The sequence below is a fragment of the Lampetra planeri genome, unplaced genomic scaffold (genome assembly GCF_965212315.1).
Source record: "Lampetra planeri unplaced genomic scaffold, kcLamPlan1.2.h2 scaffold_179, whole genome shotgun sequence".
Classification (NCBI taxonomy): domain Eukaryota; kingdom Metazoa; phylum Chordata; class Hyperoartia; order Petromyzontiformes; family Petromyzontidae; genus Lampetra; species Lampetra planeri.
The window spans coordinates 1-14,263 of record NW_027614529.1 but is presented as its reverse complement, the minus strand read 5'-3'; the positions used below and the strand labels follow the sequence as shown (position 1 = coordinate 14,263).

At 61.2% G+C, this 14,263-nt stretch overlaps 1 protein-coding gene across 1 annotated transcript; it reads right to left on the bottom strand.

The window, feature by feature from the left end:
* Positions 1-309: 309 nt before the first annotated feature.
* On the bottom strand, positions 310-9,740 carry LOC144739918 (kinesin-like protein KIF20A; the record flags this gene model as incomplete). Its single annotated transcript, XM_078622796.1, has 13 exons — positions 310-874; positions 1,433-1,488; positions 2,031-2,170; positions 2,686-2,825; positions 3,267-3,452; positions 4,175-4,366; positions 4,982-5,129; positions 5,747-5,818; positions 6,096-6,207; positions 6,539-6,835; positions 7,845-7,911; positions 8,999-9,180; positions 9,590-9,740. Coding segments are annotated over 13 exons (2,163 nt in total), but the record flags the coding sequence as incomplete, so codon positions are not given.
* Between the last annotated feature and the right edge of the window lie 4,523 nt (positions 9,741-14,263).

Here is a 14,263-nt window from a genome sequence, read left to right as displayed (position 1 = left end):
CAATCAGGGATCGTCCCAGAACAGCGGTCAGCCAGTGGCCAATTTCGCTTGACCAATCAGGGCTCGTACCAGAAGAGCGATTCGCCAATGGCCAATGATCGAATTAAGTGATTTGCTCATATAAAATGGAATTGGGCCTCATGGTAAATCCGTAGCACGGCGTTAGATTTTAATAAAAACGACGCAGATTTAGGATGGGCGTTCAAGATTCCGAACTTTTTATTTTGACATTGGTTACTTTTGACAACCCGCCAGAACATGCGCACGTACACACAAACACACACGCGCGCGCGTCTTTGAAGGAGACGGTTTAAAAAACACAGAAATCAAACTTTAATTCAACCACGCGAATACTTGGCGGTAACATCTCGTTAAAAAAACCGTTCAAAATATCAAACTCCATCGAACCTTACCCGACCCCACCACCCCTATAACCTATTTTTAAAAAGTGCCGTCACAGCCCAGACCCCTCACGAACGTCCGGGAAGGGGGATGGGGGAACCGGACTCCACATTCGGCGGCGTCCCGTCAGCAACAGTCCGGCTGCTCGCTTGTTTGTGAGGCGACGAGTTTGCGAGGCGACGGCCTCAGATGGAGCGTCACCATCCCGAGGGCCCCCGTGGGCACGGCCCGTGGGGACCCCCCCCTCCTCCTGCCGCTCCTCCCCCTCCTCCTGCGAGGGGCACAGAAGCTCGTGGATGGGGCCCAGTAGGGGGCCGGCTCCCCCACCGACCCAGCGCGGCAGTGGCAGGGACGACGACGAGGACGACGACGACGGAGGAGGAGGGACCGCAACGGGGCCCAGCGGGTGCCCGGTCCCTCCCTGCAGGAGGCCTGCCAGCCGCGCGTTCTCACGCCGCAGTTGCACGATCACCTGCAGGCCGTCGCATGCGTCAGCGAGTGGCCAGGTTCGCGGGCCCATCAGGAGCGGGCCCACCAATCACAGCTCGCCGCTCGCAGCCCACCAATCACAGCCCACCAATCACAGCCCACCAATCACAGCCCACCAATCACAGCCCACCAATCACAGCCCACCAATCACAGCCCACCAATCACAGCCCACCAATCACAGCCCACCAATCACAGCCCACCAATCACAGCCCACCAATCACAGCCCACCAATCACAGCCCACTGCTCGAGGCCTACCAGTCACAGCCCACCAATCACAGCCCACCAAACACAGCCCGCCAATCACAGCCCGCCAATCACAGCCCACTGCTTATGGCCCAAGATCTTGGTGATCCTAGAGATACCAAGATCCTAGACATCCTGAGATCTTGAGATCTTGAGATCCCGAGCTTCTAGACATTCTGAAATCTTAAAATCCCAAAATCTCCAGATATCCAGAGATCCTGAGGATCCGGTCTCACAGAGACTTGCCGAGTGTGGCAAGTCTCTGTGTGCGTGTGCGTGCAGCAAGGATGTCCTCACCTTCCGGGCCTCCTCCAGGCTCTCTGGCTCCACGCCGCTGTACTGCTCCTCTCTCCCTGTCCACAGCAGCGCAATATCACAACGACGACGATGATAATGACGACATGAACACTTTCAACACGCCGCACGATATTCGCTCGACCCTGCCCTTGAGGAGAGACACCAGGAGGAGAAACCACGGATGAGGGGAAAGGTAGTAGCCAGGTGGCGAGCTGGAGCCACTACTAATTTTCCAAGCTCTGCTGTCCTATATATATTTGTTAAGAAACATATATATTAGATACATACATTAATATGTCTGGCCAAGTCCGTTATGAAGCATTTACATGTGGGAGGAAACCGGAGTGCCCGGAGAAAACTCATGCGTGTGTGCAAGGGGGCAACGTTCTATCCCCGTACAGACGGAACAGGTGGAGTCCACATTTTTTCCGAGTACCGCCCCTCTCCTGGCAGAACCAGGGGTACGGCTCCTCCTTGACGCCCACCCACGGGATAGAGAGGGAGTTTCACAACCCCATCTGTGCGCGGTGATCCACCAACCCTCTTCGCTGCTGCCTCCACAGCGCTGAGTGTTGAAAAATAAAAAAGTAAAAATCACCGTCGGAGTAGCCGGCGTCGGGCGGCGCCAGCGCCGTCGCTGCACTCCGGCACGCAAACCGCCGCATGGCGTCCGTGTAGAGCCGCAGGCGCTCCTCCCAGCGCTCCTCACACGCCTGCCGCTCGGCCTCCAGCCGCTGGCTGCGGTGTGGGGTAGGGGGTTGGGGGGGGGGGCAACATGGCCACCGCCGGTGAGGATTTAGGCCGGGCCTAGGTATGGCCTAGGCACAGCCTGGGCAGGGCCTGGGCAGGGCTGGGCCTGCCCCTGGGCAGGGCCTAAACTTTGGCAGGGCCTAAACTTGGGGAGGGCCTGAACTTGGGCAGGGCCTGGGCAGGACCAACACAGGGCCGACAAAGGGGCCTCCCCCCTGCCTCCGCCCCCCACCGCCCTCCTCGAGATTGAGTTGGAGATTTCAGAGGGCTGCGGCGGCACTCCACCGGCACCGGGGTGTCCGCTCCTCGCTCTCGTAGAGAGAGAGAGAGAGAAGGGGGCGACTCGGAGGCACCAGAAGGAGGAACCACAGTCGAAGAGCAAAAAGGCAGCAGCAGCAGCCACACGGTGGTGGGCGACGAGCCGGCGCTACCAACATTCGCCCAAGCTCTGCGGTCCTCTGCGCCCGAAGGTGTCAATCGGCCAACTGGCGAAAGTCGCCCACCTCCACAGCGCCTCCACCTGCCGCAGGTGCGTCATGGCGTCTCGCGCAACCTCCTCTCGTGCCTGCCGCTCGGCGCGATCGCGAGCCGCGCTCTCCGCCACCACGCGTCCGCGGAGTCGCGACACCAGCCCCACCAGGGCCTGCGGGGGTCAGAGCCGAGGGTCAGAGCCGAGCGTCATCAGGGCATTATGAGGTCGCACTAATTACACACAAAGTTCTTGCCACAAATGAACCACGATACGTTGCCGATCTCGTCAAGGAGCATAAACCATCATCACGCGAACTCCGGTCATCCTCGCAGCGGCAGCTTTTGACTCGGCCATCAAACAAAGACGGTGGCCACCGCATCGCGCGCTTTCAGATGTGCTCCCACGGCCGTCTGGAACGCTCTTCCTTCGGGATATTAGGAAGCCACTGCAGCTATGCACTTTTAAATTTAGATTGAAAGCTAATTTCTTTGGAACTGCTTTTTATGTTTTAGTTTGTCGTCCTTCCCCCCGCATGTACGGTGCGAAATAAGTTTATCCACACATACACGCAACTCGCGGGCAGAATTAGTACCGCACAGGCCGCATACAGACCTCAACATCGATCTCATCGTCCGACGACAAGTCAACCTCCTCATCCTCCTCCTCCTCATTGTCGTCACCGCTGTTGCTGGGGAGACCTCCTCCTCCTGCTGCTGCTGCTGCTGCTCCCGCTGAGTCTCCCCGCACCGACCCCCTGACCCTCACGCTGATGGCTTCCTGGCTCGCAACGCTCACCACCTGGAGTGGACGCGGGTCACCGAGTCATGGGTATCAATGGAGGGGGTCACGGGGTCACGCGCGATGTTGATTCTAAATGTGAATGGGAAAACCGGAGTAACCCGAAGAAAATTCCACATGACCACGGGGAGAGAGACACGGAAACTCCAAGTATATAGCAGGCGTCAGAGTCCGGATGGAAGCCACGACCTCCAGCATACCAGGCGAGGTAGTTAACATCTCAGCGCTGCATGCGGCTCTTTTAAGGACTGCTTAACATCTCACCACCGTGGGGTATCAATGGGGGGTGGGGGGGTCACGGGGCGTTGGTTGGGTGAGTGCACGTTGGTTTCACACACAGATTCCCCCGGGGTTAGGCCTCAGGCTTGGCGCAACTGGTTGCAGAGAGCAGTTTGGTGCAACCGGTTGTAGGGAGCAGTTTGGTGCAACCGGTTGCAGGGAACAGTTTGGTGCAACCGGTTGCAGAGGGCAGTTTGGTATAACTGGTTGCAGGGAACAGTTTAGTACAACCGGTTGCAGAGGGCAGTTTGGTGCAACCGGTTGCAGGGAACAGTTTGGTGCAACCGGTTGCAGAGGGCAGTTTGGTATAACTGGTTGCAGGGAACAGTTTGGTGCAACCAGTTGCAGCTCAGAAGCGGACTCGACCTTCAATCGTCGATCCGCTCGGCGATTCGAGGTGGTGGGGGGGGGGGGGGGTCGGGTGGGAGCAGCGCGCAGCTCACCTGCTGGGCAAGGGCTGCGAAGGCGAGGGTGTGCGCCGTCTCGTGCAGCGTGGAGGCGCAGGGGTTGACGCACGCCACCATGAGGACACGCGCCCCGCCCAGCAGCGCCGACTGGAATAGGCGCGTCAGGCGGCTCTCCCGGAAGGGGACCGACGCCTTGGGGGCACCACCACCGCCACCACCACCACCGCCACCACCGCCGCCACCCGCCACCACCGTCGCCCGCCCTGCCACACGCAGGAGCCCGGGCGCTGGGTGAGATCGGCGCTTCCTGGACGGCGTAGAAGCGATAGAGGGGGCCCAACGGTCAACTACCCCCCCCCCCTTGTCCCTCGCAACCCCCACCAAGTAAAATAAATACAGGGTGCTTCAAAAAAATGTTAACACTTCCGAGAATTTACCACGAGAAATGTGCCTCCGGCCTCTGGAGACCACCTGGAGAAGATTCCAGGCACGCGCTGACAATGATGGTGAACACGTGGAGACTCCTTGATTTTTTTGAAGCTGTGAACATACTTTTGTTACCATGTTATAGTGTATTTATTATCAGGTTTTTTTCCATTCAAAACGATAGTCCCACGTAAGTGTCAACATTTTTTTGAAGCACCTGTACATCAAAATGTAATGTCTTTTTTTATTCATTAACAATGCAGCTTCTTCTCGCCACCGCAATGCCCCCCCTCCCCCCCCACCCCTGACAGAGCGGGCACCGACGGACGAGCGGCGGGAGGTTACCACCACGGCAACGCCGCAGGGGTCACCGCAGAGGTCACAAAGAAGGCTGCCGCAGGCCCGCCGCCTGGCCTACCTGGCCTCCTGGTTGGCCCTCAGGGCCTGCAGGCAGCGGCCCAGCGTCAGCAGGGAGCCGTTGATGTTGTTGGCCTCCTTGAGCCTCTGGCCCGTGGCCTGCGTCTTGTTGGAGCGCTCCGAGCCGGCGAGGTCGCACAGGGTGAGCCTGCCCACGGGGGCGCAGGAGGAGCCGCACGAGGCGCGGGGACACAGCCACTCAACATGGACACGCGACAACGAGCGGAGGGCCGGGTGGGGCTAAAGCACAGCGAGTTGGCACGGTAGGGGTGCACAGGTGGTGGTGCATCTGCCGGTCGTCTCAGTCGGTCAACCCACGGCACCTACTGGGTCTGTCCCGAGACCTCCTGCACCTAGCCTGGCACAGTAGGGAGTACGGATGGTGGTGCATCTACCGGTCATCTCAGTCAGTCGACCTACGGCACCTACTGGGTCTGTCCCGAGACCTCCTGCACCTAGCCTGGCACAGTAGGGAGTACGGATGGTGGTGCATCTGCCAGTCGTCTCAGTCGGTCAACCCACGGCACCTGCTGGGCCTGTCCCGTGAGACCTCCTGTCAGCGAGCATTTGACACTGCACGTGGCCTTAACGTGCACATAGCCTGGTACAAGCGCCATGGTGATGTCACCGCCAGTTAGTGGCAAATGGCGGTTATTGTTGTTGTTGTGTATGCATAGGCCCCGTGTGCATAGGCGCAGTGCGTGTGTGTGTTGGCCCAGTGCGTATGTGTGTGTTGGCCCAGTGCGTGTGTGTATGTGCGCTTACTCGCTGCTCGACACCAGGCTGCTCCCTCCCTCGTCCTGGATGCGTAGCAGCCGCACGGTGAAGATGCTGTGGCTGAGAACCCGGGGGGGGGGAGGCGGGGTAGCAGAGGTTCAAGTCGATGAGACCGCTCGCTGGCAAACTCACTCGGTCAAGTCTCACCCTCACCGCCCTCATCACCTTCATCACCCTCATCACCCTCATCACCCTCATCGCCGTCACCGCCCTCACCGCCCTCACCGCCCTCACCGCCGTCACCGCCGTCACCACCCTCACCACCCTCACCACCGTCACCGCCCTCACCACCCAAGCCCCGACGATACAAGTGAGGGGGGGGAGGGGGGTGCCCCACCTGCGGCTCGAGGCTTGGTTGAGCCGCGTCTGAGCCACGCTCTGCTGCCTGCGCCCTCGCGCCAGCAAGCAGAGGGCCTGACCAGCAGTGCTCACTCCCACCCAGCGCACGTCTACACACGCACACAGACACATGCACGCAGACACACGCACACACGCACACACACACGCGCGCGCAGACACATGCACGCAGATATATGCACGCAGACACACGCTCAGACACGCACACACGCACACAGACACATGCACACAGACACACAGCACCGCAACGCCACGCGGTTGTGTCTATGGAGCCTCTTCGCCGGTATCATCCTGGCAAAAAGGCCCACGTAGATAAAACCGTTGACCCCCCACCGCGACCCCACCGCGACCCCACCGCGACCCCACCGCGACCCCACCACGACCCCACCACGACCCCACCGCGACCCCACCGCCCCGGATAACCTTTTAGGTAGGGGTGACCGTTGGAGTCCTCTCCGAGGCGGAGGGTGGTGCCGCGGTAGGGCTGGCTGGCGGGGCCCGCCTCTTCCTGCACCAGCAGATCCCGCATGGACTCGTTGTAAATCTCCACAAAGGACACCCACACCGAGAACAGCTGGTTCCCTTCCGGCTGCCCATCCATCTCTCTGTCCGGCTGTGGCTCCGTCTCTCTGTCCGGCTGTGGTCCCATCTCCTCTCCCAGGTGCTGCGAGAGGCTCGTCGACTCCAGTATGGGGAGGATGGGCGATGCGGTGAAGTCGCCTGCAAGGGAGCACGGAAAGGAGAGAGAATACTTACATCAGGCGGTGAGAGGAGGGGGAGGCCAATTTGCAGGTTCCTCCCCCCCCCTCCTCGCCCTGCGGCAGCGTCCTTCACCACAAGGCCACTGCGGGGCCACTGGTGGTGGTCTTGTGCCCCCCCCCCCTCCCCGGACAATACACAACGAGTGATAACACCCCATCATCATCGTGCTGCTGTCAAACCCCCCCCAATGGTTTCAAATGGTGTGGCAGCCCTCTCACCAATGATGTGCGCCCTCACCCCCATTCCCCACCCCTCTGAAAATGAGTGAAGAACCACCGGTCGACGCGGTAGTAGTAGTACTAGTCAAAGATGCGTTCCAAAAAAAAAGGGGGGAGGTGGGCTCACGTAAAGTGAACTCGCGTAGCGTGGAGCGCACCCGACCCACAATGCACCGCACGAGGAGACAGCCGCCTGCCAAGTAGTGCATACAGTAGGGTACATGCAGTACGGCGCAGTACACACTGTACGGTACATACAGTGTGCAGTGTGGTACACACCGTACAGTACACAGTACAGTGCAGATCTACTGTACACACAGTACGGTACACACAGTGCGGTACACGCCATGTTGTCCCGTGTCCGACCGCGCAATCCGCACGGCGGGCGAATTAAAGCCACATAACGCGGCGAATGTTGTACGTATGCATGTTGGACCTCGTCCACGCCGTACGCAAGCCAACCCCGCGCCAAATCGGTTCGTGCGAATGTGGGGCAGAACATGGTTTTGTGCAATAGCCGTGTAGACGGCGCTCGCGAAATCGTACGACGGACGAAAAAACCCGCGTGGGGCGAGGGGGAATCCTGCGTTCATTCTTATGCCGCCCGGGTTGGCTAGGCCCAGGGAGGCGGCAAACGGCCACTCGTCCGGGCGCTCCCGGGCGAGAGCTCTGTTCCCCGCACGGCCCCGAAATTCACGACGGAACAAAAACAACAACAATGATGACGATCGTGAATGGAAGAGGCGCACCGTCGTGGAGCAGCGCGAGACAGGGAGCGCTCCGTGACCTCCTCATGCCTCGCGCAGGAGCGCCGTCCTGGAAACGAGGCCACAGACATCTCTCACGGATAGCAACGGCGGCAAAGCGGTGGCGGCAATAGCGGTGGCAGCAATAGCAGCGGCGGCAATAGCAGCGGCGGAAACAGCAGCGAGTGGCGAAAACAGCGACAGAGTAAAACCCGTTCACAAACAGCTGCCTATGTATGTATGTTGAACTTATTTGGCACCGAACGTAGCCAACCGTGCAGCAAATCGAAGGTGCAGGGGAAGGACAAAAACACTAAACACGACAAAAACCTCAGGGCACTCTTTCCGGGAACTGAACCGCGAAGCGCACAGCTCCAGCGGCTTCCTGATATCGGAAAAGAAGAGCATTCCAGGCGGCCGCAGAAACGCGTCTGAAAGCGCAGCGCAATGCAGCGGTGACCACTGTCTTTAATTCTAGATTTGAAGCTTTCGTGACTGCAAGGATTCATACTCTTAGGTTTTTCGGTAAAGTCACGTAGGTAAAAACAAAGAAATAAATAAATGAATAATATAAATAATAATGAAAAACAATTTTTTTTTTTTTTTACATGACTTTACCGAAAAACCTAAGAGTAATATACCACAGTCTTTGTTCGACGGCAGGGCCAAAAGTCACCGCTGCCGCTGCTGCGAGGATAACCGGAGTTGGTGTGATGATGATTTATGCTCCTTGACGAGCTCAGCCAAAGCTTTTGTGTAGTTCATCCGCAGCAAGCAATTTGTTGCGAGCAACGGGCACGACCTTACAACGAATTCGTTCGGCAACCGGAAGCCGACGCGGCTCGGCGAGCACCGGAGGGACCACGGTCGGAGAATGAGCAAAGCGGAGTTCACGGGAACAATAACAGGAAGGGTGAATGGTAATGGGAAGGGTGAACGGTAACAGGTAGCGTGAACGGTGACGGGAAGGGTGAACGGTGACGGGTAGCGTGACAAGATCAGCTGCCCCCCCCCCCTGATCGTCCAACGTCATCGTCCGTCTTGGCCACCTCCTCATGGACAGACACGCAGAGTAGCGGCAGCGGCGCAGTAAAACACGTTCACAAGCAGCCATGAATGCAACCTTGTCGTCCGTCGCCCGTCGTCGCGGTCGTCACCTCCTCGGCGGCGAGCAGCTGCGCTCGGATCCGCCGCTCGGCCTCCACCTCGCCGGGCTCCAGCCGCTGCACCTCGCCGTGCCGCAGCGGCCGCAGGTCCCAGCGCCGGTACTGGCGGTCGCCCAGCAGGCCGAAGAGGAGGCCCAGGGCGCGCGGAAGGAGGCCCGGCTCTCGCGCCGTGCCTGGAGAGAGGCCAGAGGTCGCAACCGGGTACCCGATACCCGTACCCTACCCGATACCCGGTTAACCCGTACCCGGCCGGGTACGGGTACGGGTACGGGTAGCCGTTTGCGACCCTGGTGCGGCCGGGTATGGGTACGGGTAGGCCGTGAGTCACTGGTGAGTAACCGTTTGTCACTCATTTCGGGTAGGGTACGGGTAGGGAACGGGAACCCGTACCCGGCCGGGTACGGGTACAGGTACCCATTTGCGACCCTGGTGCGGCCGGGTACGGGTAAGGAATCAAAACCCGTTTGCGACCTCTGAGAGAGACGCACGCGCACGCGGGAGGGAGCGCGGTGTGACGATTGATGCACGCGGCGCGGTGTGACAATTTACGCACGCAGTGCAGTGTGACAAGCGACGAAGTACCCATGAGCGTGTGCGTCTTCCCCGAGCTGGTGACGCCGTAGGTGAACACCAGGGCGCTCTCGCCGCGCACGCACGCACAGACGGGCGCACGCACCGTCGACTCGAATGCGTCCAGCTGGGAGCAGGCCGGCCCCAACACCTGGGGGTGGGGGGGTCAACACGCACCCACATCGCCCAACTCACTCCCTTCCCGTGGGCGTGGTGTGGAGGAGACGTAGCCCTTGGCTATGCCAGCAGATGGCGGTACAGCAGAGTGTGGACTACTCGCCATCTGTTCCATCTGCACGGGATCGAGTGTTTCCACACATCGCACGCGCGCACCGGTTTTCTCCCACGTGGCAGCGCTCGTTAATTAGCTGATGACGCCTTCATACAAAGAGGACTGCAGAGCTTGGGGCAATTGTTGGTGGTGCTGGCTCCTCAACACCACGTGGCTACTACTGCTGCCTTCCCACTCCCACACTCACCTACACACCCACCTACACTCGCCCGCACTTACCCACACTCACCCACACTCACCTACACACCCACCCCACCCACACACCTACACTCACCTACACTCACCTACACTCACCCACATACCCACCCACTCACCCACTCACCCACACACCCCCACCCTCACCCACACACTCACCCTCACCCACACACTCACCTACATACCCACCCACACTCACTTACATACCCACCCACCCACAGTCACCCACAGTCACCCACACACTCACCCACACACTCACCCCTCACCCCACACACTCACCCTCACCCTCACCCACACACTCCCCCACACACTCACCCACACACTCCCCCACACACTCACCCCTCACCCACACACTCACCCTCACCCTCACCCACACACTCCCCCACACACTCACCCACACACTCACCCACACACTCCCCCACACACTCACCCACACACTCCCCCACACACTCCCCCACACACTCACCCACACACTCACCCACACACTCCCCCACACACTCCCCCACACACTCCCCCCCACACACTCCCCCACACACTCCCCCACACACTCCCCCACACACTCCCCCACACACTCCCCCACACACTCCCCCACACACTCCCCACACACTCCCCCACACACTCCCCCACACACTCCCCCACACACTCCCCCACCCCTCCCCCCACACACCCCCCACCACTCCCCCACTCACTCACCCACACACTCCCCACACACTCCCCCACACACTCCCCACACACTCCCCCACACACTCCCCACACACTCCCCCACACACTCACCCCACACTCCCCCACACACTCCCCCACACACTCCCCCACACACTCCCCCACACACTCACCCACACACTCACCCCACACACTCCCCCACACACTCCCCCACACACTCCCCCACACACTCCCCCCACCACTCACCCCACACTCCCCCACACTCCCCCACACACTCCCCCACACACTCCCCCCACACCACCCACCCACCACCCCCACACACTCCCCCACACACTCACCCACACACTCACCCACACACTCACCCACACACTCCCCCACACACTCCCCCACACACTCCCCCCACACTCCCCCCACACACTCCCCCACACACTCCCCCACACACTCACCCCACACACTCCCCCACACACTCCCCCACACACTCCCCCACACACTCCCCCACACACTCACCCACACACTCCCCCACACACTCACCCCACACTCACCCACACACTCCCCCACACTCACCCACACACTCCCCCACACACTCACCCACACACTCCCCCACACACTCACCCACACACTCCCCCACACACTCACCCACACACTCCCCCCACACACTCACCCACACACTCCCCCACACACTCCCCCACACACTCACCCACACACTCACCCACACACTCCCCCACACACTCACCCGCACACTCCCCCGCACACTCCCCCGCACACTCACCCGCACACTCACCCCGCACACTCCCCCGCACACTCCCCCGCACACTCCCCCGCACACTCACCCGCACACTCCCCCGCACACTCCCCCACACACTCCCCCACACACCCCCCACACACTCCCCCACACACTCCCCCACACTCCCACACCCCCCACACACACCCCCACACACTCCCCCACACACTCACCCACACACCCCCCACACACTCCCCCACACTCCCCCACACACTCACCCACACACTCCCCCACACACTCCCCCACACACTCACCCACACACCCCACACACTCCCCCACACACCCCCCCACACGCCCCCACACTCCCCCACACACTCCCCCACACACTCCCCCACACACTCACCCCACACACTCCCCCACACACTCACCCACACACTCCCCCCACACACTCCCCCACACACTCACCCACACACTCCCCCACACACTCACCCACACACGCCCCACACACTCACCCACACACGCCCCCACACACTCACCCACACACTCCCCCACACACTCACCCACACACTCCCCCACACACTCACCCACACACTCCCCCACACACTCACCCACACACTCCCCCACACACTCCCCACACACTCCCCCACACACTCACCCACACACTCACCACCCACACACTCCCCCACACACTCACCCACACACTCCCCCACACACTCCCCACACACTCACCCACACACTCCCCCACACACTCCCCCCACACACCTCCACACACTCACCCACACACTCCCCCACACACTCCCCCACACACTCCCCCACACACTCCCCCACACACTCCCCCACACACTCACCCACACACTCCCCCACACACTCACCCACACACTCCCCCACACACTCACCCACACACTCACCCACACACTCCCCCACACACTCACCCACACACTCACCCACACACTCCCCCACACACTCCCCACACACTCACCCACACACTCCCCCACACACTCACCCACACACTCCCCCACACACTCACCCACACACTCCCCCACACACTCCCCCACCACACACTCCACACACTCCCCCACACACTCACCCACACACTCCCCCACACACTCCCCCACCACACTCACCCACACACTCCCCACACACTCACCCCACACACTCACCCACACACCCCCACACACTCACCCACACACTCCCCCACACACTCCCCCACACACTCACCCACACACCACCCCACACACTCCCCCACACACTCACCCACACACTCCCCCACACACTCACCCACACACTCCCCCACACACTCACCCACACACTCCCCCACACACTCACCCCACACTCCCCCACACACTCACCCACACACTCCCCCACACACTCACCCACACACTCCCCCACACACTCACCCACACACTCCCCCACACACTCACCCACACACTCCCCCACACACTCACCCACACACTCACCCACACACTCACCCACACACTCCCCCACACACTCACCCACACCACTCCCCCACACACTCCCCCACACACTCCCCCACACACTCCCCACACACTCACCCACACACTCCCCCACACACTCACCCACCCACTCCCCCACACACTCACCCACACACTCCCCCACACACTCACCCACACACTCCCCCACACTCCCCCACACACTCACCCCACACTCCCCCACACACTCACCCACACTCTCCCACACACTCCCCCACACACTCACCCACACACTCCCCCACACACTCACCCACACTCCCCCACACACTCACCCCACACACTCCCCCACACACTCCCCACACACTCCCCACACACTCACCCACACACTCCCCCACACACTCCCCCACACCTCACCCCACACACTCCCCCCACACCACACCCCCACACTCCCCCCACACTCACCCACACACTCCCCCACACACTCACCCACACACTCCCCACACCACCCACACTCCCCCACACACTCACCCACACACTCCCCCACACTCACCCACACACTCCCCCACACACTCCCCACACACTCCCCCCACCACCCACACCCCCACACACTCCCCACACACTCACCCCACACTCCCCCACACATCCCCACCCACTCCCCCACACACTCACCCCCTCACCCCACACACTCACCCACACACTCCCCCACACACTCCCCACACACTCCCCCACACACTCCCCCACACACTCACCCACACACTCACCCACCACTCCCCCACACACTCCACCACACTCCCCCACACACTCACCCACACACTCCCCCACACACTCACCCCACACTCCCCCACACACTCCACCCCACTCACCCCCCACACTCACCCCCACTCCCCACCCCCACAACACCCCCCACACTCACCCACACACTCCCCCCACCACACCTCCCCCCACACACCCACCACACCCCCCCACCACCCCCCACACCCCCACCCACACACTCCCCCACTCCCCACTCCCCCACCTCACCCCACTCACCCCCCACTCCCCCCCCACTCACCCCCACACACTCCCCCCCCCCACTCCCCCACACTCCCCCCCACACCTCCCCCACACACTCCCCCACACACTCCCCCCACACCTCCCCCACACTCACCACCACTCCCCCCACCACACTCCCCCACACACTCCCCCCCACAAACTCACCCACACACCCCACACACTCCCCACACCCCCCCACACTCCCCACACACTCACCCCCACTCCCCCACACTCCCCACACACTCACCCCACACCCCACCTCCCCCACCACCTCACCCAACACTCCCCCACACACTCACCCACACACACCCCCCCCACTCACGCACCCACCACACTCACACCACACACACTCACCC